Source organism: Pelophylax lessonae (genome assembly GCF_965119305.1).
Source record: "Pelophylax lessonae genome assembly, chromosome: 4".
Taxonomy (NCBI): Eukaryota; Metazoa; Chordata; class Amphibia; order Anura; family Ranidae; genus Pelophylax; species Pelophylax lessonae.
In genome coordinates this window covers 141,338,260-141,364,569 of record NC_138771.1, presented here as the reverse complement: position 1 = coordinate 141,364,569, position 26,310 = coordinate 141,338,260, and the positions used below count along the sequence as shown (strand labels likewise).

The 26,310-nt window shown below is 40.7% G+C and overlaps 1 protein-coding gene across 1 annotated transcript in view; it reads right to left on the bottom strand.

Annotated features, from left to right (window-relative positions):
• ETFA (electron transfer flavoprotein subunit alpha) overlaps positions 1-26,310 on the bottom strand; it is a 77,479-nt gene that overhangs the window by 25,046 nt on the left and 26,123 nt on the right. The window contains exons 6-9 of the mRNA XM_082252848.1: positions 21,853-21,963; positions 20,464-20,565; positions 20,190-20,258; positions 16,983-17,065 (exon numbers count right to left, since the gene is read on the bottom strand). Coding sequence (XP_082108974.1) covers positions 16,983-17,065; positions 20,190-20,258; positions 20,464-20,565; positions 21,853-21,963 — 365 coding nt within the window. The remainder of the gene's footprint in view (positions 1-16,982; positions 17,066-20,189; positions 20,259-20,463; positions 20,566-21,852; positions 21,964-26,310) is intronic.

Here is a 26,310-nt window from a genome sequence, read left to right as displayed (position 1 = left end):
AGGTGTCTGTACTTACCTATCCTGAAGCCACTCTGGTCCAGTCACATGATCAGGTCCCAGCACCAGCTGTAGAGAGGCACCAGTGTAGAGAGGAAGCCACAATGGCTACAGAGTCTGGAGGATGATGTCACCCATAGGCTTACTAAGGGGCAGCCATTGTCCGCTGTCCCTTCTCTACACTGAAGCCAGTGTTGGGAACCGATCATGAAACTGCACCAGAGCGCCCTCAGAATAGGTAAGTTACACATCTTTTCTTTTACAGGATATATAGAAGAGTCTTAAAATGGTGGTGGGAGTAGATTTTAGGCTTGGCTAGAATTTGATTGGAATTCTACTTAGGGCAGGGTGTCATGGACAAGTGCTAAGAAAAAGAAAGAAATGGAGGAAGCATTTCAAAACGGCAGCTAATTAGGATTTAGCCTTTGTTTTCAAGTAGAAATATCACAATGGGCTGAAAAGGTTTAACATGTTCTATTTCCATTTTTCCCCCAATTTATAGAGTTTAGTATACTCGAAAAACACTTCATTCCTAAAGTGGAACTTCGCTAAATCAACATTGACTAGTTTTAATCCTTAAGCTGCTGGCATTAGTAAAAAGATAGGAAAGTATATCATATTTACTTGTTTTAACCTTTTTGCTTTACATTTCTTCAGTCACTTCCTGGTTTCCAGGTTTAGGCAAATTATGTCATCCATCCCATGAGTCTTCAGGAGAGAGGAGAGGTTTTCTAAAGCACACCCTCCTGCCAGCATGCCTGAGCTAAGGGCAGATGGATCCCAAGAAGTAAATGCTACATGAACCATCTCCCCTTACTCACGAAATGCTAGGGGGTGATTTTCAAAGTGATTTCTCAGAAAAATAAAGCATAGAGACAGGGATGAATGGGTAGTTTGCTTTGAATATTAAAAAAGAGTGAAATAGTGTTGTTGGTTTGCGATACTTGGATGCAGTGTAGTTCCGCTTTAATGCTCCATATACTCTGCCATTCACTGTAGCAGCCTCCAATATAAGATTTACTGGTCACCATGACAACACTACAATACTATAGTTGCATACGAGGAGTACATTGCTATCTATTGCTATGATTAACATGTGTCAGCTGTCACTGTGACCGGACACAGCTGTTCCAATATTTTAGCATATAGCAAAGCTTCACATAAAATATTTTTTTGTCAATATAATGTGAAAGAATAATAGAACAGCTGTACTGAACATAAGTACTTTCACATTGTATCTAATATCACATACAAATAAGTGTAATTCCAGGCAAACCGCTAAACAGTTTAATTACGTAAAAGTTTACTTGCAAAGGATTTGTAATTGTGTAAGACGATCAAGTCAAGAGTTTGTAATGTGCACACCTCTATTTCATTACACCAGGTGGATGACACCCTTATTCCCTGGTTGAGCAATACAGCTTCCTTTATGACCGCCTCACTTTAGATCAGCGGGATCCCAGGAACACTAAGACCAGCCATACGCAGTTCGAATCTCGGCCGGTTCAGCAGGTACAGTTTCGAACCGTTAATGGACAGGCTGAATGTACTATGTTCATCGATCAACTTGGGGACAACAAGCCTGCTGGACTAGCAATATTCACTATTTTCTCTCGCCAACCCCTGCCCCGAGAAAACAATTGCTGATTCACCTGTCAGCACTGTGTTGATGGGGGAATCATGCAAATTTCTTTCCTGCAACCCATGGTTGCAAGAAAGAAATTTGCGCCGTGTACAGTCAGCCTATAAGTGTCAGTGAGGCAGAGGTGTGTACATCACATTATATATGTATTCTGTGTATAAAGTCTCTTCTATTGCTCTCAGCCTCCTTCAAATCTCCAAATTCCTTGTCTGCTGCTGTAATCTGACTTCCTGTTAGAGGGTGGCTACGTTTATGCTCCATGGTCCTACAGTATGTGGGAATGTAGCCACCCTCTCTTGCTTGCTCCTGAGATGGACTAGGTACTATGGGATTTGCAGGGTGCTAAATCTGGATACACACTATACAACTTTTGTTTGATTTGCTTTAGATTTACCTTCAACTATGTAGTGCAAGAGCCTTCCTGATTGCATACAAATTGAAAAAGTGTTTAGGTTTGACCTCATATTATATGGTTTTGGTAAATCTAAAGGAAACAATCTATAGACAATTGTATAGTGTGTATCCAGCTTAAGAGTAGTACACATGACTGCAACTAACATGCACTGCTTGTTCCAAACAAATGAAAGTGGGGAGGAAAGGAAAGGTGCTGGAGCTCACAGAGGTTGCTACAAGGACAGAAAAAACACAGTAAGAAACAATTTCATGAAGAACAGAAAAGGGTCATTAGGTAGTAGTGTATAGATTTGTTTTGAAGAATAAATAGATTGTTCAGTATCACTATTCAATTTCTATCAGGCAGGATCTGGGTCATCAAACCATAACTCCGTTTTACCCAGACTCATGTCAAGTATATGCTGAGAGGTCTAGCACAGGTCAGGTATAAGGATGAAGTACATACAAGTTCCACACAGATGTATTTATGTGGAGCGGCGGTAGGAGAGGAGCATTTCTGAGCATAAAACTTTAAGTAGATGGGATGGATATCAGGTGGGAGTGATTTTTACTTTCTTATTAAGCCCTTAAAAAGCTCTGGGCTGACAGCCTCTTTCATCCCAAATTATCCAGCTCAGCCTTTAACTGCAGGAGAACAACATTCGCAAATTGATTCGCAAGTCCTCTGGGGCCGCCGGAAAAAACATTAGATTGCTGTAAAATATTCATATGTCAGTGCATTTAGCTGAAAGCAGTTGACGTGCTGCTCCCTGGGGGTTAAACATAAAAGCAATTTGGCCAGGATGTTCTGGATCCCCCTTTAATCCCCATTAACTCCTGTGTGACCAGAACAGTGCAAGATGCGGTCTCATTAAAAACAAGCCAACATGTATGTTGAAACAACCCTCGTTAGTGTTCTGCATGTACATCTGGAATTAGTACATTGGAGAAATGCACCAGATTTTCTTCACTTTACCAGCAAAATTATATATAAAATACTTCAGAAATCATATAATCTAGGTTAGAATTTAAAGTAATATACAACGGGTTTCAAAAAGAATGACCCGATTTTAAAACCTTAAATCTGTGCAACCACACAGCACCAAGAAATGAACCCTGTACTACTTAAATGGACGTGGCCGAGAATTTCAAATGACGCCCGCTAGATACCAGTACTAGTGCCCAAATAGACACTAACCTCAGCTATTAACAAGATGGCGTCTATACAACAGAAGGCGTTTTGTGTTCTCCAATTTAGAAAGACTGCGTCCATAATAAAGGTACAGCGTGCTTTTCAACAGCATTTTAGGATTGATCCACCAGTGGCAAAGAACATTCGTTGTTGGTATAAACAATTTGAAGAAACAGGGTGTTTATGTAAAAGGGAAGAGTCCAGGGCAACCACACACTTCATTGGAAAAAATGCAACGAATCCAAGAGGTTTTTCAGTGAAGCCCGCTCATCATTCTATTCGTTCTCTCTCCTATGTGATAAGGGTCCATTCATATCACTGGGTGTCACTTCCATACACAGTTATTGCACTATATTATGCTCCATTGGATTTTTGTTTGGTAAGAGGTTAATTCACCTATCACTTCACAAGAGTTCGTTCAGCACGTATTTGTTTGGGAACACCCTTTTTTCCAGATGGAATAGACTCTTCTTCAATCAATTTTGTTATTCACGGACAATTTTGTTTGTTTATTTAGTAATTAGCGCACTATTGTAATTTTCAGTTACATATTTTCACATCGTTCATCATTCTAGCCAAGAACTTGAGATCCCTCATATGACGGTTTGGCGTGTGTTAAGACAATGTTTCCTTCTGAGGCCATACCGACTGCAACTGGTGCAAGCTCTTCATGCAAGTGACAGAAGCAAACGTTTAGATTTCTCTCATATGCTCTTAGATGACATGGGAGGACGACAGATTCTTACCGCGGTTGATTTTTAGCGATGAAGCAACGTTTCATCAAAGCAGTGAAGCTTCATGTAACAATGTTCGCATATGGGGGCTTGAAAAGCCACACAAACTTGTACAGCATGAGCGAGATTCACCAAAAAATAAATAAAATAAAGTGCTTTGTGTGGTTTAGTTTAGAAAGATTTATGGCCCACTCTTTTTTGAGGGAAACACTCTTAAGGGACATGCCTATCCTTAAATGCTGAACTGGCTTTTCCCACAACTTAACGAAGATTTCATTTTTCAGCAAGATGGAGCACCGCCACATTGGCACAACCTTGGCACAACCTAGTTCATCGGGTTTATAAATGAAACATTGCCTCAAAGTTGGATAGGTCGCACAGGACCCCAAGACCTGGCACTACACTCTTTACCCCTGAGATCTCCAGACATTACACCCTGCGACTTTTTCTTGTGGGGATATGTAAAACAACTTGTTTATGTTCCACCATTACCCACTGACTTAAGCTGGATACACACTATCCATCTTTTGTGGTTAGATTTCCTTCAGATTTACCTTTTCTATGTAGTGCAAGGGCCTGCCAGATTGCATACAAATTGAAAGTGTTTAGGTTTGACCTCATATTATACGGTTTTGGTAAATCTAAAGGAAAAAGTCTTCAGAAAATCTTATAGTGTGTATGGCCCTTTAGAGGCCCTCAAAAACAGAATCACGGCTGCAGTAACTTCTGTGGAACACCCTCTCAGATGTGTTGGGGACAAATTCAGCTATCATCTTGAGGTCATTCATGCAGCAGGTGGAGGGCACATACAGCATGGTGAGTGAAACTTGAGGACTTACTTAATGGTTTGTAATTTGTTATGCAACTACAATACATTTTCATTAATAAATATAACTATTTGAAAACGGGTCATTCATTTTGAAACACAATTCATTTTTTCTTCTATGAATAGTGGGGATGCTGCTGGCCTCTGCCATAATGGGCTTCATTGACTGCAATTTTTTATTGCCTCATAGCAGCCAGTTGAGCTTAATCTTCCACCAGAAAATTACAGTTGGCGAACATAGAAGTAGAAGGGGTGAACATACCGATTGGTAGTTATGGGCAACACAGCCAGCACTTATTACAGCTATCCATATACTTAGGATTTGATTTACGGTTGTGCTCAAATGTTTGCATACCCTGGCAGAAATTGTGAAAATGTAAATCATATTGATAACAGAAATCACCCAAATGGCCTTGATCACAAGTTTACATACCCTGGAATGTTTGGCCTTGGTACAGACACACAAGGTGACACACACAGGTTCAAAATGGAAATCAAAGGTTAACTGCCCACATCTGTGGCTTTTTTAACCACCCACCCTCAGGAAGAGTAAGCCCTTCACACGATTTCAAATCAGCATGTCAGTGCGATTTCAAATGCGACTTTGAAGACATGAAGAATTCTATGAAAGTCGCACCCAAAACTGCCAAAAAAGTAGTGCAGAAACTCTTTTTTCAAATCGATGGGGCACCACAAAGCTGGCGTCGCACTGATTTCAAACAGTGCGATTGCTGGCAAAATCGCATGACAAGTCGCTCCAATGTGAATGAGGGCTTGCCTCCCTTCAAGACCGGACATTTTTTGCTACATGACACTGCGTTACTTTGACTGACAATTGCGTGGTAATGCAACGCTGTCAAATTAAATTTATGTCATTTTTTTTCCCACAAATTGAGCTTTCTTTGGGAGATATTTGAGCACCTTTAGGTTTTTTTTTAAAAAAAAAAAAAGACCAACAATTTTGCAAAAAAACAAAAAATATATATGTTTTACTTTATGCAATAAAACATATCCAATAAAAATGTAAAAAAAAAAAAAAAAAAAAAAATGTCTTCATACATTTAGACCAATATGTAATCTGCTACATATTTTTGGTAAAAAAAAAATCTCAATAAGTTATGGCGTCTACAAACTTTTTTATATCTACTGGAATTTTTTTAAATCTCATATTAGTAATAGAGGCGATCAGCGACTTATACAGTATCTCACAAAAGTGAGTACACCCCTCACATTTTTGTAAATATTTTATTATATCTTTTCATGTGACAACACTGAAGAAGTGACACTTTGCTACAATGTAGAGTAGTGAGTGTACAGCTTGTATAACAGTGTAAATTTGCTGTCCCCTCAAAATAATGCACCACACAGCCATTAATGTCTAAACCACTGGCAACAAAAGTGAGTACACCCCTAAGTCAAAATGTCCAAATTCGGGCCCGAAGGGTCAATGTTTTGTGTGGCCACCATTATTTTCCAGCACTGCCTTAACCCTCTTGGGCATGGAGTTCACCAGAGCTTCACAGGTTGCCACTGGAGTCCTCTTCCACTCCTCCATGATGACATCACGGAGCTGGTGGATGTTAGAGACCTTGCGCTCCTCCATCTTCCATTTGAGGATGCCCCACAGATTCTCAATAGGATTTAGGTCTGGAGACATGCTTGGCCAGTCCATCATCTTTACCCTCAGCTTCTTTAGCAAGGCAGTGGTCGTCTTGGAGGTGTGTTTGGGGTGGCTATCATGTTGGAATACTGCCCTGCGGCCCAGTCTCCGAAGGGAGGTGATCATGCTCGGCTTCAGTATGTCACAGTACATGTTGTCATTCATGGTTTCCTCAATGAACTGTAGCTCCCCAGTGCCAGCAGCACTCATGCAGCCCCAGACCATGACACTCCCACCACCATGCTTGACTGTAGGCAAGACACACTTGTCTTTGTACTCTTCACCTGGTTGCTGCCACACACACTTGACACCATCTGAACCAAATAAGTTTATCTTGGTCTCATCAGACCACAGAACATGGTTCCGGTAATCCATGTCCTTAGTCTGTATGTCTTCAGCAAACTGTTTGCAGGCTTTCTTGTGCATTATCTTTAAAAAAGGCTTCCTTCTGGGACGACAAGTTCATCGGTTTATCTATCATATGTAAATGAGACAACAAATTGTGATCAGTGAGCCCACCATTTGTGTACATCCAGCCTCTTGCCAAAAAGACAGACCTCAAGTTATGGGAGATTTGACATGGCATGAAGATGCAAAAAATGGGTCATCCGATCAAAAGGACATCAAAACAGCACTTCACATAGAGATTAGACTGTATAGTCCTCCTCCTGTTTCTCGAAGACGGCTCAAAACGTCCAATAGTGTATTCTGCTTTCCAATTTTATTAAATAAAAGTTAAAAATCTACTTAAAAAATGCTATCTTGTAATCATACAATGCATGGGAAACACTGCTGGTGCTGGCTGCAGTAAAGCATGGATGACATCACCACAAGCTCTGCCCTGCCACAACATATGTTTCGTCTAAAAAGACGGTGTCAAGCGGATCACCTTGATGTCGTCTGTTTAGACGAAAAGTACTTTTGTGTTATTGTTTCACAACAAGACTTCACAACTTAATTTATGGAATTTGTTTACATTTTTATGCACACAATATACAGTCACTGGCCACTTTATTAGGTACACCTTGCTAGTAACGGATTGGACCCCCTTTTGCCTTAATTCTTCCTGGCATTGATTCAACAAGGTGCTGAAAACATTCCTCAGAGATTTTGGTCCATATTGACATGATAGAATCATGCAGTTGCTGCAGAATGTTGGCTGCACAGACATGACGCAAATCTACCATTCCACCACATCCCAAAGGTGCTCTATTGGATTGAGATCTGGTGACTGTGGAGGCCATTGGAGTACAGTGACCTCATTGTCATGTTCAGGAAACCAGTTTAACCACTTTACCACCGGAGGATTTTGCTGTCTTACGTCCAGGCCACTTTTTGCGATTCGGCGCTGTGCGACTTTAACTGACAATTGCGCGGTCGTGCAACGCTGTACCCATACAAAATTTATGTCCTTTTTTTCCCACAAACAGAACTTTCTTTTGGTGGTATTTGATCACCTGTGCGATTTTTACTTTTTGCGCTATAAACAAAAAAAGAGCGTTTATTTTAAAAAAAAAAAAACAATATTTTTAACATTTTTTATATGAAATTCCCCCCAAAAAATGTAAAAATTAATTTTTTTTAAATTTTTGGCCAATTTGTTTTCTGCTACATATGTTTGGTAAAAAAAAATCACAATAAAGCGTATTTTGTTTGGTTTGCGCAAAAGTTATTGCGTTTACTAACTAAGGGAAAGATTTCTGTCATTTTTGGTGTTTTTTTTTTAACGCGTAATGGCGGCGATCTGCGATTTTTTTTGCGGGACTGCGACATTGCGGCGGACAGATCGGACCCTTGACTGACAGTTTTGACACTTTTGGTGGTACCAGTGACATTTCTATAGTAATCAGTGCTATAAATATGCACTGTTACTGTAAAAATGACACTGGCAGGGAAGGGGTTAATTTTATTGGAGAGGGAGGGTTAATGTATGCCTGGTGCTTACTGACGTGTGTGGGGGGAGGTGACTGAGTGACAAGGACAGATCGCATGTTCAGCTATGCTGAACACTGCAATCTGTCACCCCTTGTCACTTAGGAGATCTGCCCGCTCTGTTTACACAAGCGGGCGGATCTCCACACTCGATTCCCCGACGATCGGGGAAGAGCAGCGGTGATCGCCGCAGCTCCTCCCCTGGCCCGACTCCCGCTGTGACTGAAAACAGCGGGAGCGCGCTTCCGGCAGCGCGCGAGCGCCGCCTACAGGGGGAGGAGACGGTATCGAGCCACTTTGCCACAGTACGGTCCACGTGACCGGTCGGCAAGTGGTTAAGATGATTTGAGCTTTGTGACATGGTGCATTATTCTGCTGGAAGTAGCCATCAGAAGATAGGTACACTGTAGTCATAAAGGGATGGACATGGTCGGCAACAATACTCAGGTAGGCTCCAAAATGTGCCATGAAAATATCCCCCATACCATTACACCACCAGCCTGAACCGTAGGATGGGCAGGATGGATCCATGCTTTCATGTTGTTTACACCAAATTCTGACTCTACCATCTGAATGTAGCAGCTGAAATACAGACTCATTAGAACAGGCAATGCTTTTCCAATCTTCTATTGTCCAATTTTGGTGAGTCTGTGGGAATTGTAGCCTCAGTTTCCTGTTCTTATCTGACAAGAGTGGCACCTGGTGTGGTCTTCTGCTGCTGTATCTGCTTCAAGGTTTAATGTGTTGTGCATTCAGAGATGGTATTCTGCATACCTTGGTTGTACCAAGTGGTTATTTGAGTTACTGTTGCCTTTCTATTATCTCGAACCAGTGAGCCCATTCTCTTCTGACATCAACAAGGAATTTTCCTCCACACAACTGCCGCTTACTGAATATTTTCTCTATTTCGGACCATTTTCTTTAAACCCTGGAGATGGTTGTGCATGAAAATCTCATGTGGCACCAACAACCATGCCACATTCATAGTCATTTAAATCCCCCTTCTTCCCCATTCTGATGGTCTGTTTGAACTCCGGCAAGTCGTCTTCACCACTGCCTGAATGCATTGAGTTGCTACCATGTGATTGGCTGATTAGCAATTTGTGTTACCCAGCAATTGAACAGGCGCACTTAATAAAATGGCCAGTGACTGTATATTTAGGTTTCACTCCCACAGCGCCTATGTTTGCAGATGTTTAAATAGCTAGTTATGGCTGCTCCTTTTTTTTTTTTTCAAATTGGGATTGGATTCAGATGTACTACTATTCTTATTGTAAGGAAATCTTGCTTACCTAACGCTATGTTCATGCATTTTTAAATTTTAAATACTGGAAACCTTTATGCAACTTTTTTTACATTTACCTATAGGTAAGCCTATGATGAGGCTTACCTATAGGTGCTATAAATATCTCCTAAACTTGTACCGTTTGAGATATTTACAATGCATGCAGCCGATGACGTCATTGGCGCATGCGCTCTGAAGGAACGGCCACCCGCGCCGTTCCTTCAGAGCCCAGTGCCGTGATTGGCGGCTCCCGCGCGCATGCGCGGGAGTGATGTTACCGCGCCTCCGGCCAATCAGATGGCCGGAGGGCGCGAACAAGGAAGCAGGGCGACCGGACCTGTCAGCCGCCCTGTTGCTGAGCAGGCGACACTGCGGGTCTTCGTTTACTGGTAACTATTTCATAATGAGCTAGTATGCGATGCATACTAGCTCATTATGCCTTTGTCTTTACAGTTTTTTTTTTTTCTCGTTTTTTTTTTCCCTGCATTTACGTCCTAAATAAATCGTTATGCTGCTACTATGCCACTAGGTTTCATTTGTCAGTAGGACCTCATGTCTGTACCATCTTGTTTTGTTCATAACTAAAATGTTAGCATTTTATGGTTTATTTTTAAGGCCTTGTTCACACCATACGTGCAGAAAATCGTGCAGATTGCACTTGCAGAGACCGCAGTTTACAACAATTTCATGCACATTTCACTGAGTTTTATACACGTTGCAGATTCCTGCACAGAACAAATCGGCACACAATACCAGTGTTGCAGTGTCAACAGGGCACAACATGTGCAGAAAACTCAGGTCTATGCACCATGGTGTGAACGAGGCCTTCGTCATGAACCCAATTCTACATGTTTTGTACATAACAATATAAAATGCTATAATAAATTCATGAAAAGAAAAAGCTGCACTGTGGGACCTATTAAAGTCACTATGTTATTATCCAATGGTATGAACAGCTGGAATAGCATGCTGCAGTTTTGGTGCACTACACAATAAGCCCAGGTTATATGGAAATGGATGGAAGCACAAGCAACAACATAACAACCAGTTTGGCAGCGGTTGGTCAAAAAATGCATTTATTTTTGAAGGGTTATTCGCTCCAACATGTCATTACTACATATAAAAATACATGTCAATCATTTACCACCGTCATAATATGCATAAATACAGCAATATTCATATAACATTATACATAAAAAGGGTACACTTAAAGCTGTTACCAATTCTTAGATGTGATGGCTGCATTCGTTTTCTTTTTTGACTTTATTTCCACCAGGTGATCCTGTCAGTATGTTTTTCTAAAGAACAATCTGTCCTACAGATGCAGCAGAGTGTTGACACAACCCATGTATCATTATCAAGGATGCTTATGATGGTCAGCTTTTATTTATGTAAAACCTTTTCTCTAAAAGGAAAAAAAACTGTTGTTGCAACTGCCTATAAAATGTGAGCGCATAAAGTGTGAGCGGAGTTAGGCTTCAATTTGTTAGTGTATCTAAATTTGCTAGTACATCTAAGGGCTCATGCACACTGCATCTCAAAGAAGCGGCTCCTACTTGCTTTTGAGCTCTCATTTTTTCTGCCTGGAAGCCCTCCTCCATGTTACCCAATGTGTCCATGCACACAGTATGGCTTTTTCAGGAGTTTACAGGCATATGCTACTGGCAGAAATAAAAAACCCACCAAACTCATGTTTTTGAGCAGAAAAGATGCCTAAGCGCCCAAAATTGCAGCTAAAAAAAAAAAAAAGAAGAGAATAGGAAAAATGAGCTGAGGGGAGGGTCTGTGAAAAAAAAAACCTGCAAAAGAGCATAAAAAGCACAAGCTTCTTCAAGTTTTTAGGCAGAGAAGTAAAAGCTCCTTTTTTTGAGCTGCAGTGTGCAAGATCTCCAACACCCCCCCCGCCCCCCCCCCCGATTGATGATTGAACCAGAGTGTAGCCCAGGAGCCAGGAGATGCACGTCCAAGAGTCTTTTAACCACTTGCCGTCCGCCGCATGTACATTTACTGCGGCAGTCAGCCCCTCCTGGGCAAAGCGACGTAGCGTAGTACTACGTCGCTCGCCCAGGAGCCTGTAGGGGGCGAGCGCGTGCTATGTAGGATCGTATGTCTCTGTGGTTACATCAAAAGCCACGCCCCTTGACAGTTAGAAGCACTAGGGACACACTTCACCCCTGGATCTCTAATAAAAAGTTAACCCCTTCCCTGCCAGTGTCATTTTTACAGTAACAGTGCATATTTATAGCACTGATTACTGTAGTAATGTCACTGGAACCCCCAAAAGTGTCAAAAATGTTAGTCAGGGGTCCGATCTGTCCGCCGCAATGTTGCAGTCACGCTTAAAAAAAAAAAAAAACCGCAGATCGCCGCCATTACTAGTTAAAAAAAATAAATAAAAATGACATAAATCTTTCCCTTAGTTAGTAAACGCAATAACTTTTGTGCAAACCAATCAAAATACGCTTATTGCGATTTTTTTTTACCAAAAATATGTAGCAGAAAACAAATTGGCCTAAAATGTTAAAAAAATTTTGATTTTTACATATTTTTTTGGGGAATTTCATATAAAAAAAAATGTGAAAAATATTGTTATTTTTTCAAAATGGACGCTCTTTTTTTTGTTTATAGCGCAAAAAAAAAAAAAAAAAAAAAAAAAAAAAAAAATCGCACAGGTAATCAAATACCACCAAAAGAAAGCCCTGTTTGTGGGAAAAAAAGGACGTCAATTTAATTTGGGTACAGCGTCGCACGACAGCACAATTGTCCGTTAAAGTCACGCAGTGCCGAATCGCAAAATAGGCCCTGGTCTTTGAGCAGCCAAATCCTCCAGGGCTTAAGTGGTTAAAAGTAGCCATACTCCCCGCAGCTACCACCAATAGCGGAAGAGGGTTCCACTTTCTCACTGCCCTTACAGCGAAGAACCCCTTACGCAGCTTAAGGTTTAAGGTCTAATCTCATTGTGTGGCCACGTATCCTCTTGCACTCCTTGAGATTAAATTGTTTTTTTCCTATGCTGGAATCACCTTTGAGATATTTGTAAATCGCTATCATGTCCCCTCTCAGGCGTCTCCTCTCCAAGGAGAATAAATTAAGTGCTTGTAATCTCTCCTCGTAATTAAGGTCCTCCAATCCCCCAATTAGTTTAGTTGCCCTTCTTTGGACTCTCTCCAGTTCCAACACATCCCTTCTGAGAATTGGCGACCAGAACTGGACAGAATACTCCAGATGTGGCCGGACCAGAATTTAATAAAGTGTCAGGGTTATAGCTTTATCTCTGGAATATATCCCCTTCCTTATGCATGCTAATATTCTGCCGGCTTTGGCAGCTGCAGCTTGACATTGCATGCTATTGCATAGTCTATCCTCTATTAGAACCCCCAAATCCTTCTCCATCCTGGATTTCCCCAGAGGTTCCCCCCAGAGCTTAACTTGCATTTATGTTTTTAGTCCCCAAGTGCATTACCTTACATTTCTCTACATTAAACCTCATTTGCCATGTAGTTGCCCACTCTGTTATTTTGTTCAGGTCATTCTGTAAGATTTCTATATCTTGATGTGTTATTGCCCTGCCTATTTTTGTGTCATCTGCGAAAACTGAGATTGAGCTAATGATTCCGTCCTCTATGTTATTTATGAATAAACTGAACAAAATTGGTCCCAGGACTGAGCCTTGGGGGACCCCACTTACCACTCCAGACCAGTCTGAGTACGCGTTATTTATCATCCCCCTTTGGACACGCACATGTAACCAGTTTTCTATCCAAGAACAAACCTCAAGGTCGATGCCTGCAGACCTTAGTTTGTGGATTAAGCGTTTGTGTGGTACTGTGTCAAGTGCCTTAGCAAAATCCAGATACACCACATCCACAGGTCTCCCCCTATCTAGCTCACCTCCTCGTAAAACGTTAACAGATTGGTTTGGCAAGAACCTCCTTTTGTGAACCCGTGCGGATTACTGCTGATGATACTGTTGTCCTTAGCAAATTCTTAGATATAGTCCCTTATCATCCCTTCCAATAATTTACATACAACTGATGTCAGGCTGACCGGCCTATAGTTTCCCGGAATATCCCTCCACCCTTTTTTTGAATATTGGTATCAAATTAGCTTTCCTCCAATCACCTGGTACAGTTCCTGTCAATATACTGTCTGTAAAGATTAGGAACAATGGTCTAGATATAACCCTACTGAGTTCCTTGAGTACTCTCGGGTGCAAGCCATCCGGTCCTGGTGATTTATTAGTGTTAATGTTTTAAGTCTTTCCTTGACAGCTTCCTCTGTTAGCCACTGCGGCAAGTCCTGTGATGATGTGCTAACCATATCGTCATGGTCAGTATACCCCTCCTTTTCGTGTGTAAAAACCAAGGAGAAGAAAGTATTTAGCACAGGAGCCTTCTCTGTGTCCTCTGTAACCATCCTCCCATCATTGTTAATTATGCGTGCAACATGCTCTGACCTCGCTTTTTTACTATTAATATATTTAAAGAATTTCTTAGGGGTTTTTTTACTCTTCTCTGCTATGCGTCTCTCAAAGTCATTTTTAGCCATCCTGATTTTGTTTTTACATTTCTTGTTAGATTCCTTGTATTGGTGGAAAGCCAATAATGTCCCCTCCTATTTATATTTATTAAAGGCCATTTTTTTTCTCTCCAATAAACATTTTTACATTACGGTTTAGCCACCCTGGTTTGACCTTGGCTCTTCTAAATTTATTTCCCATTTGAATGCACTGCGAGATACTTTTGTTTAATGTGTTCCTAAAGCATTCCCATTTTTCTTCCGTGTTCAATGTTCCTAGGGTTTGGTTCCAATTTATGTTCTCTATTATTGAGTACATTTTAGGAAGGTTTGCCCTTCTAAAGTTTAGTGTCCTCGTGTTCCCCTCGTGCCTTGTTGTCCTACGATTTACTTTAAATGTGATTATCCTGTGATCGCTAGAACCAAAGTTGTCCCCTACTTCTACATCTGAGATTAGACCGAAGCTTTCGTAAATATTTGATCTAGCAATGCATTCTTTCTAGTAGGCGAATCCACCATCTGAGACATGTAGTTGTCCTGCAAGACATTCATGAAATGACAGGGCTTTACCGAGTGATATGTCCCCTCTTTCCAGTCAATATCAGGATAATTGAAGTCCCCTATTACGATGACTTGTCCCTGCTTTGCCGCTATTCCCAACTGTGAAAGAAATTCCATCTCCACCGCCTCCCTTTGGTTGGGGGGGGGCCTATAAAATACCTCCACTATTACTTTCCCCCTTACTTCTTCCTTATGTAGTTCTACCCACACGGATTCCACCTCCGCACTCGTCCCTTCCATAATGTCACTCCTCTCCACAGCCCTTGCGTTTTTTTTTATATAGAAGGGAAGGGAATAGATTGCCTTCCCTGTCCTTCCTATACACAGAATACCCTTCAATATTTGCCAGCCAGTCGTGTGACGGGTCAAACCAAGTTTCTGTAATTCTCATATTCCAATTCACAGTTCCAATTCTTCCATTTTATTAGCTAGGCTCCTGCATTTGTGTATACCCCTCTTAGTGTTGTAGGAGTTGATAGTGATTTATCTGTAGTTGTCGTTACAGTTATATTGTCACTGCTGACCCCCATCATAGCTTCTGTCCTTTGTTCCCTACTAACTGGCACTACCTCTGAGCCCTCCTCCCCAACACCTAGTTTAAAAGCCCCTCCAACTTTGTGGCCATCTTTCTTCCCAATAGAGCTGTATCATCCCCATTAAGGTGCAGCCCGTCCTTACTAAAGAGTTGTTAACCGACTGAGAAGTCAGCCCAGTTCTCCAGGAACCCGAACCCCTCCTTCCTACACCAGTTCCTCAGCCACTTGTTCAGTTTCCTTAACTCCTTCTGCCTCTCTGGTGTGGCTCGAGGTACAGGCAGTATTTCAGAGAAAACCACCTTGGAGGTCCTTTTCCTCAATCTATTCCCCAAGTCCCTGAAATAATTTTTTTAGGATCCTCCACCTTCCTCTTACTTTGTCATTGGTGCCTACATGCACCATGACCACTGGGTCCTCCCCAGCCCCGCCCAATAATCTGTCCACCCGATCCGCGATGTGTAATCTGCAATATATTACATTTTTGGTTTTGGTTTATTATTGCTTTAAAGTAAAACCAAAAGGCAACTCTTTTTTTTTTTTCAATACGGTAAGAAAGGGTTATAGCCTGTTAGTTTTTTTTTTTTTTTTTTGCATTTCTGTTCCATTGGGGATATTTCCCTTCACTTCCTGTCCCATAACAGGAAGTGAGAGGAACACCTTACAAAGTGAGGGAATCCCAGCGTGTCACCAGAACTAGTGTCCCTTTGAAAGATTTCCCCTCTATTACTGTTCTGATGACAACCCAAAATTTGGGATTTTCGTTTACTTTCAGTGATAACAGTAAACATGGCATAGAGGGTGAATCTCCCCAATGGAGGCCCATGTGGAAAACAAAATATTCTAATCCCTCTACACTCTGTCCAAAACTAAAGAAAAAGTTTTGCCTTTAGTTATACTTTATGCTGCACAGTTGTTTTTAAGTCTTTTTTTTTCCAGTATGAAGATGACAGGTACCACTGGCACCATTTGATGTAATCATTACACTGGGTATTATGTATACTACAGCATTTAGAAATGCTGATGCATTCTGAGACAAAGACAATAACAACACTATAATGTTTGCCAGCATGAGATCAATGCATAAATATATGGCATGGGGGGAATGCACACATTTCCAAGTGTATAAGTCCTGGTCCACACCTATGCAATAACACACTATAGTCCATTTACCATGGTTTCCTATGGGTCACGTTCAAATCTGTGCATTTTATGGAAAGGCCAGGGACTTTTTTCTGGTTTTTGGTTCCATAAACTTCAATGGATCAAACGTGTATTGAAAAACACAAAGTGCACTTGGAATATGCATCAACTGCAACCTGCATATGCATAAGTGTTAACCAGGCCTAAGAGTCAACAAACCCTTAGTGAAAACCTGCATGAAATAAATAAGCAGCCATCACTGTAAGCAGCCATCACTGTACTCCTGGTCTTTGATAGATTAAGTCATTGACCCAAAACAAACTGAGTAAATGAGAACAAGCAGTATGGAAAGACCAGAAGGCAATCATGAGTTCTGCCATAATATACCACAAACCTGTTTTAAACATGGAGGGAACCCGTATGATTGCCGTGAAGCCATACATTATAAAATCATTTTTTTGTTCTACCTTTGGAGTCCAAGGCTAAATGAGACCAGTCAGGTTAAATGAAAGCTCCTTTTTTTTATCATCCACAACACTTATATTTACATGAAATATAGTACTCACCGGTGCTACAATTTTTCCTGTCTGCCCCACCTGCATATCATTGGGGACAAATCCAGCATCTACAGCAGCACGGGAGGCACCCACTGCAAAGGAGAAGATGGTTGGCATAAATATGAAAAATAAATTCACACTTTAAAAAGGCCCTATAGCACATACTTTTCATTTAGGCAGTGCTTTGGATGTATTCATCCAACCACAGAATTTGCCGCATTTTATAGTGTTGAGCTGGCCATACGTTATATCATTTTTTTAATTCAATTTCCTTTAGACTTACCGCTATGTAGTGCAAGGGGCCTGCCTGATTGCATACAAAGTGAAAGAGTTTAGGTTTCACCTCATATTATATGGTTTTGGTGCCCAAAGGGAAAACTGTACAAGAAAACTGTAAAATGTAGGGCCAGCCTTAAAAAAAAAAAAAAAAAAAAGATTTGACACAATGTCAAAAAGTAAAAAAAAAAAAAGTTTAAATAGAAATCCAAAGTCTTGATTTAACCGATATTTACCCCCTCTGTAAGGCCTCTTGCACACTGCTGCCTAAAAACGCAGTGTTTTTAAAGTATACAGGTAGTTTTTTTTTTTTTTTACTGATGTAAACACAGGCCAATGTTTTAAATGTGCCTGTACACGCACAGGTACATAAACATGTGCTGCGTATAGATCAGTAAAAAAAAAAAGCACACACATAAATCTGCATTGCTGTTCAGCATTTTTACACAAATACATGCATACACCACACTTCCTCGATTAAGATAAAGCTAGAAGAACTTTGTTTTGTGTAGGTATACGCGAAAACATGTACAAGTGCTATACAGCCCATCCTCCCATTTATTCCTGCCAAGAATGTCTGATTTTTATACATCAGTACAATTTACAAGTATCCTAATGAAAGACTAGCCTGAAACCTATTACTTTTTAGCAGCCATAAAGCTTGATGAATGAGATCCACGAATGTGCAATTAGTGTCACATGATCTTCAAAAAATCCCACACATTTTTGGAAACCAACAGAACTTACCTAAACAGAATCCTGGAAAAACAAGGATCTAACAATTTCAGGGTTACGGTGTAGTAATGCACCAAAAAGAATGATATTTATAAAGAAACAAAACTTTTGAACCTCTACTATTTTTGCAATGGACCTTCACTCAAAAAATAAAATAAATAAATAAATCAAAGTGACACTAATCCTATTCCTACTCCCAAGCCTGCAACTAATCTGCAGCATTTTTCCTTTTATTTTTGGGGAGTGGGTAACTCATTTTGAGAAGTGCTGACTCTTAAGGCCCGTACACACGTACCGATCGTCGGCATACAAACGTCGGTGGACGAAGGATCTGCCGATTGTACGCGTGTTAGTATGGTGCCTCCGACAGATGTCTGCGCACAATCCGCGGACAAAAGTCTTTCGTGCAAACATGAAAATATTTGTATGCCGACACCAGAACGGACGATTGTTCGCCTGTCAGTACACAATTCGGCCGACAGACCGCAGATTTGCAAGACTGGGCATGCTCAGAAAATAGAAAACACAGGGAAAGTTAACCATTACATGACATCACTTCTGCAGTCGGCGGACAAAATTCTTGTGCTGTCCTTGTGCTGTCTTTGCACTTTTCAGCAGACACCGACATCCCGGGGAGAAAAGAGGAACATTTGTAAGCCGACCATCGGTACGTGTGTACGGGGCTTTAGGCTAAATGTACACGGGACGTTTATAAAACTCCTTTGAACGCTGGAATGTAAACAACGTTTAAAACGTCCGTTGTGTCACGTTTGCATCCCGCGTTTAGCGGGCGATTGCGCTCAGATCCGTTTTTAGAGGTCAAAAAATCATTCCCCTTTTAAACAGTAAAAACGCAAGCGCTAAACGCGGGTGACCGCGTTCGGTCACGTTTTGGTTACGTTCGGTAGCGTTTTGCGTTCGAAACGCCAGTAAACACACGTTCTGAACATCCTGAACGCAAATAATTGCTTTTCAAAAAACGACACTGAACTCAACTGCCTCTAAATGACTGTAAACGACTCAGTGTACATGGACAGATAAGATAACAGAGGAGAGTTCAGGGGCTGCTGAAAAAAACGCCCAGCTGCTCCTAAACGTCCGTTTATCAGCAGCAGTGTACATGAGGCCTTAAAGTGGTTCTAAAGGTTTTTTACCTTCATGCATTTTATGCATGAAGGTATAAAAAAACCTCAGTATGCCGCGTCCCCCCCCCCCCCCAATCCAAATACTTACACGAGCTTGATCACGATCCAGCAATGTGCATGAGAGTTGCTGCTGTCCTGGGTCAGCAGACCGAGAGACAGCAGTGGGAGCCAATCACAGCTCATAGGTAGTGGGAAAAGAGCGGGGGTCGTGTTTTATGGACACAAGGCCGAGACTTGGGAGCAAGCATGCACAAGTGCCTCCATAGCAAGCAGCTTGCTCAGAGAAGAAGAGGAGCCAGAAGCAAAGGCGGGTAACCCAAGAAGAGGAGGGGCTGCTCTGTGCAAAACCATTACAGAACAGGTAAGTATAACATGTTTATTTTTAAAAAATAAAATACTTTTAATAACACAAAGTTTTAACTATTATTAAAAAAGAAAAAAGTGAACAGAAACCACCACATGACCTAGAAAAGGCTGCCCACCAAAACTCAATAATTACGCAAGGAGGGCGTTAGAAAATTGATCAAGAGGTCAAGTGTAGCTCTGAAGTAGCACCAGAGATCCACAGTTGAGATCAGAGAAACTATGCATATAACTGCACTATGGATGCTCCACAAAGCTCAGCTTATAGTAGACGGACATAAAGAAAGTCAGAGCTTAAAACATTTGCAAACAATTTAGTATGTTGGAATGCAAAACTGCTAAGGGAATAACCCAAAATACTTGCAGTAGTAACTGTAGCTAAAAAGGTGTGCTACTGAATATTGACTCAGGGGATGATTCAATTTGTATCATAAGGTAAGCAGAAGAAAAAACAGTAGCAGAGAGAAAGCAGAAAACCTGCACATGCGTTTGTGCAATTTGTGATCCCAGAATTGAGCTTTAAACATTTCTGGATGTTCCCCCTTTCCTAGTAAGCAGATGTAGTATGGGTATGATGTTCTTGGGAATTCCTGCCACAGCACACACTAATGCAAACCAATAGCTATATATTTCAAAAGGGTAACATATTACACAGGACAAAGTCTCACATGACAAATAAATATATACTGTACATTACCCGCAGCATGCAGCTGATCTGCCAGATCATACAACAACTTGAAGTTATCGCCACTCTTTAACCCTCGACCTATGATGCAAAGACAGACAACACAAGTGTGAGATGCAGTTGTTACTGAGTTACACTTCACACTAAGAGTTTTATAACAACAGCACAAACTAAATATATTTCTATAGAAACATAAAAAATAGCTTTCAATCCAGCACTGTATAGGACTTATCTGCTCTCAAAGGGAATCTGTGTGGGAATATGGGAGCTTCCACTGCCGACTTACCTCCGGAGACCACAACTTTAGCACTGGTTAACTCTGGACGGTCACTTTTGGTCAGACTCTGCTGCAACCACTCAGATTTTCCAGCCGGAGGAGGAGGAGACACTAAAGCAAGAACAATAGTTTGTGTTACAAAACAAATTTGGTACCAATGCTGTGTAGCTCGATTTTTTTCTTTCCAAGTTTCCCTCTTTTAGATTGCATGACTATATGTCCAATAAAACACATTACTTAAGGATAAGTTCACCTTTGGGAACATGTAACTCTAAAATTGGGAGGAACATGTAATATGTTCCCACTGCTGCAGCTGTTCCTCGACCCCCGCCTCTAGTGACAGTGAACCAGGGTTTTTTCCCTGAATTCGCTGTCACAATAAAAAAAAAAAAACAAACATGGCTGAGCAGGGCTCCGCCCACCCTGACAAGTCTTTCATTCACAGCGGTCTGTGAATGAATGAACTACAAGAACGGACAGCCTTTGCGGCTGTTGACTTGTAGCTCTCAATTAACTACCATGACACTGTTGAGCGCTCTAGGTAGTTCATTGTTCCTGTCAGTGTACAACTGCCTGCTTGTACGAGCAGACAGCTTACACAGACAGCCTGCAGGAGCCCTGCATATGCTGATCGCGGGTGCAATACTTCGCAGGCTCCTTGTAAAAAAATGTATAACGCACATTTTTTTAACAGGTGATACTTATTCTTTAAAAACCCTGTAAGTGTCATACAACATATCTTATACCAAAAAGCATGAAATATTATAGCTTAGGCCTCATGCACAAAGAGGTTTAAAAAAAAAAAAAAAAAAACATTGCTTATACAAGTGTTCAGAATTTTAAAGCACCTCTACGTTAGCCTATGTGGCCATGCGCACATAGGCATTTAAGCTGGCTATACATTATACAATTTTCTTATTCAATTTCCTTTAGATTTACCTTCAACTATGTAGTACAAGGGCCTGCCTGATTGCACACAACATTGAAAGTTTTTAGGTTTGACCCCATATTTGGTTTTGGTAAATCTAAAGGAAAGTTGTAGAAATGAATTGTATAATGTATGGACAGCCTTACACACATTTAAAAGGAGTGTTTACAGGCAGAAAGAAAGAAATAAAACAAAAAAACAAGCGCGCGGCGCGTTCTTAGAAGAGCTTCTATAAATGTGCAAATGAGAGTATATGTATTCCAATGGCACAGTAAATTATTATTCTGGCCAGTAGAATACATTTAGGCACACACACCATACATTTTGTTAACATTACAGCCATTTTTTTCTGCCAAACCCTGACAGAAAAAATGCTGCTTATTTTCATAAGCCTGTGTGCATGAGGCCTTATAATTTATTATTACCAACATTTATCATACTCTAGAAAACAAGTCGTCATAATTTCTTACAATTTTCAAGGCTTGCGTTTCCTCCTGAACTCTGAACTGCTTCAAAGGACGTGCCCCTGATAGAGAACACTTTTACGGACTCATCACATTTCACTGTACACAAAGCATTTCCTACAGAAAAAAAGGGGACATCAAGGTGATTACTTTGTCAGCAGGGAAACAAAACCTTTAAAAACAAGAACAGAATGGTCCAAAATGGGAAAGTGCACACAGATCTTATCTATTGACTGTACAGAAAAGTATCATCATTCCTAGGATTGCTATTGACAGCCATGCACAAAATATACCTGAATTTCCAGCGGTCATTAATAAAAAGCTGTATAATACATAAATATATGTACCTATAAAAGAGCTAAATTGATATTAAATGACATGAAAACATCACGATTTCTTTCGGTTTTTCGGCCTGTAAAAACTGTCATTCTAAACAGTGGATGTTCTTACATGCTGCTCACTGCAAATTCTCACAACAACAAAATGTTATATTACTTACTGATAAGCATTGCAGTGACTAGTATTGTCCTCAGATATATCATAAAACAGAGCTCGACAAATCCCAGGCACCGGGATCGCCATGCGACTAGAAATTGCATCCTGGCGCCTGGGCTTTTGTCAGCCCATTCACGGTTGCGGGGATGCACAACTTGTATTGCCAGGGACATGCAGTTCTGGTCGCCGAACAAGTCAGTTTTTTGTCACTTGTCAAGGAGAAGCATTTTGGCGGCTCCGCTACCGCCCGACTGCTTCCACACACGCAGGTAAAGTGCAGCTCCCCGCTATGTATCCGGGGCTCTGCTTGTCTATCTGCAGGCCTAGGAGCAGCATAGCGGGTGAGCAGGGTAGAGGGGGGGGGGGTTGCTAAAGGAGGCACACATCTGCTCTCCTCCCCTTCTTACTCCTGACACATCACTTCTGGGTCCCTGTTGACAAGTTCTCCCAGCCAGCATGGGCAAAGAATGTAATGCAGTGCGATGCACCCCACATGTCTCATTAAAGAGAGCCTGTCACTAAACAAATCATCACATAGGGGAATGTATGTCCCCCTATGTGATAAAAAAAAAATCTAAATAAAAAGAAAAAAAATGTTTTTTTAAAAATTGTAAAAAAATTTAAGTTATACACAAGAACATAGAATCCTCCCCCCTCCCAAAAAAAAAAAAATTGAGTCCACACCACATATATGCACGCACAAACGTAAGCGCACACATTAGGATGCCTATGCATGACAACGTTGATTGCGATACACGTTGCATATTGCCGCGCACGCTGGAATGAGAGCAATAATTCTAGCACCAGACCTCCTCCGTAATGCTAAACTGATGACCTGTAAGGGGCTTTTAAAGCATCGCCTATAGAAAATATAGGGTACATAAGTTTGTCGCCCTTTCATGGGTGCAAGCAAATTTAAGGTTTGATATGTTGGGTATCTATTTACTTGGTGTAATCTCAAAGTTTATATTTTACCACAAAATTTGGTAATTTATTGGGTTTTTGTTCCCTAAAATTAAAATAAAAAGTGTGTTTTTTTCAGAAATCTTACATTTCCTAGACCTTTGCAGAAAAATCGTGAGACATCCCTTGAAATTACCTAGTAAGAAAGTGGTCTCATTCAGTAGTATTGTAACTAAATGAGACAGCTGTCTGATTTTTAAATAAATTAACTAAAATAGAAGCCATAAATTACTCATAATTGCTCACGTCATGGGACCGGCAGGGTAAATATAAGTAATTTATAGCTTTTATTGTATTCTGCCATTTTACATTCTGAACAGCAAATAAAGCTTTGTTAGTTAAAAAATTGCCTCCTAACTTTTTTTTAGCTGGATCCTAGGTTCAACGCAAATTTGTCAAGCCCTGCCATAAAATACATACGCCAGGAACGCTAGAATACCATAAAGTGGATGCACAACTGTACAGCTGGGAAAATACTGGTTTCAAAAATACAGAAAATACCGTATATTTCATATTCATACCAGTTGATGTCAAGGAAAATGCCAAAAGAAACTGCCATTTATGTTCTTTAGTAAAACATTAGGTACCATTATTACGCTCCATTTTACTGACATTTAAAGTGATCTTCTTCAAAGACAGGATAGACAACTTGTAGAGCAATGCCACCATCAATGCCCACAGCGCTGTTAAAAGGAAGAAAGCTAAGCACGAGAAAACGCTGAACATCCCCTGGCAACAGCTGTTAACTCCCTGCAGAACTAAAGTCATTTGGAACATTTTCCATGGTTATCTTCGTCTTGCCAAAATGCTTGTTCTCCCATTAAATGGCCACATCATATCTGCAGGCCAGCTGCCATGTTGCCTGCAGTCTCCACACCATATGGTGCACACAGATTACCACATCTTCTACTGCTGGATCTACAGCTGTTGCTGGTAAACCCCAGAAACTGGTGAAGAGTAATCTGTACATCTCTCTTTCCAATGTGTATTACAGTAAAGGTGAACTGACAATTGCAATGACATTATGGCCTTTATTTTCCAAAATGCACAAGGGGAAGAAAAAAAAAAAAAAACGAACAAATCCAACCAGCTGTTATAACAAAAACCAAACCCTTGTGTTTCTCCTGCTCTTACTTCATAAGTAGGAGGTGGGCAACACTTACAGGCATACAATAACAATTATAAAAGGCGGTAAGCAAAAAAAATAAAAATTAGCACAATTTAGAAACATATCTAAAGAAGGAACGGTCTCTGAAAGCCTGTGGTGCCCACCATCAGTCAGGACCTTTAGTTTCTCTTTCATATACTATACTGACTATGGAAAATTATCTATGGGTAACCCAGATTGCCTGCGGTACTTCTTACACATTGATAAATTGTTACTCGTTGTAAACAATACCAATCTTCATGACCGGAGTGTTCTTTTTGCAAGTTTGCAAAAGTTTTTTTGGGTGTTTTCAAAGCTTTTTGGTTCAGCCAACAGAAGATATTTACTAGGAGGATAGGAGGAGGAGAGTCAAAAAAACAATGCAAAAAAATGTATGTCATATGTTTTCAGACATATTTCAGTTGCTTCCATTGAAGTGTTTGGGGGCCAAATAAATGCAAAGCATTCTCTTTTAGACAAGTTGAGGAGCGAGACGTCACCGCCAGGGCTTGCCAATACATTCAGAGAACACTTTACATTAATTCAGTAAAAAAAGCAAAAGCATTCTCTGAATGGTGCCCCTACCGAGTGTCTGACCTCCTGGGTTTAGAATGCAGCAGGAAAACATCTTGGTTCAGGACCTGGAAGCAAGGGGAGATTCACTGGAATAGCAGTGGCTACTACTACAGTGATTTCCAGCTTCCTGGGACATTGACCAGGTCTGGAATATACGGTACATAGTTACATTGGTCCAAGCTGGAACAATCTAACTATGTATAAAATATCCATACCTGGTGAGCTTCTTTAACATTTTCTCATACAATTCCTAAGATCATTTAATACAACATACTGTAGGCTCAATTGAGGCCAATTTACTAAAGGAGTGGAGAATGCTTACACAAGAAAGAGTGAAGAGATTCACTTCAACTAACCAATCATGTGAAAAGCAAATTCTTGGCAATTTCAATTATCCAATCCAGTGCAGAAAGAATTCTTTATGCTTTCTTTTTTTTTCCATAAATCCACCCTTTTGCCTCTATTACACCCCAAAGAATCTCGTTAAACTGTGTTAGTTGTAATCGCAAATTCTGCCTATCGACCCTGATGCACGCCGTCTGGCCGATCCCATTTCCCTCTTCTATGCACAGACAAAATTTAGGTACCTAGGTACTACAATTTCTCCAGTTTCCTCAGATTATGGTGCACTAAACCTAACCCCATTGTTGCAAAACATGAAGAAAAAATAAAGGCTTGGGCCAATTTCCTATCTTTAGTGGAATGTATTAATCTTTTTGAAAATTAAACTGTTACCTGGATTTCTGTATGTGCTAAGACACTCCCTGGAAAGGATCCCTAGGAAAATATTTTCAGCTTATCAACTCTAGTGTGGTTTCCTTTCTCTGGGGCTCACAGTAGCTGAGGTTATACTGTCATTACTACAAAGGCCTTAGCTTTAAGGTGGTCTAGCATGTCCTGATTGCTATGCTGACACATGCCCATAACTGGCTCAATGAAAATGACTCTAATACCACAGTGGTATTGGAGGCATCCTGTTTGGGCTCCTATGAAGTGTTAAAAAAAAAAAAAAAAAACTTTTATAAACGAGGTCCAACTGCTCCCCTTCCCTTGACAATTGCAATGAAATCTGCAATATGAGGCTGGTCGATAGCTTGGGCAGAACGACCTATTCCCCCTGAGCATATCGCCCATGCTACTGCAATTTGCTTCCATACCCGAACCCCAGGTCTGGACAGTGAAGAGAATTAAATATCTTGCCCAGATTTGTTCAGGAGAGGAGTTAAGGACCATTCTTTGAAGTCATAAAACGATCTTCCTAATGTATACTTCTTTAGATAGAT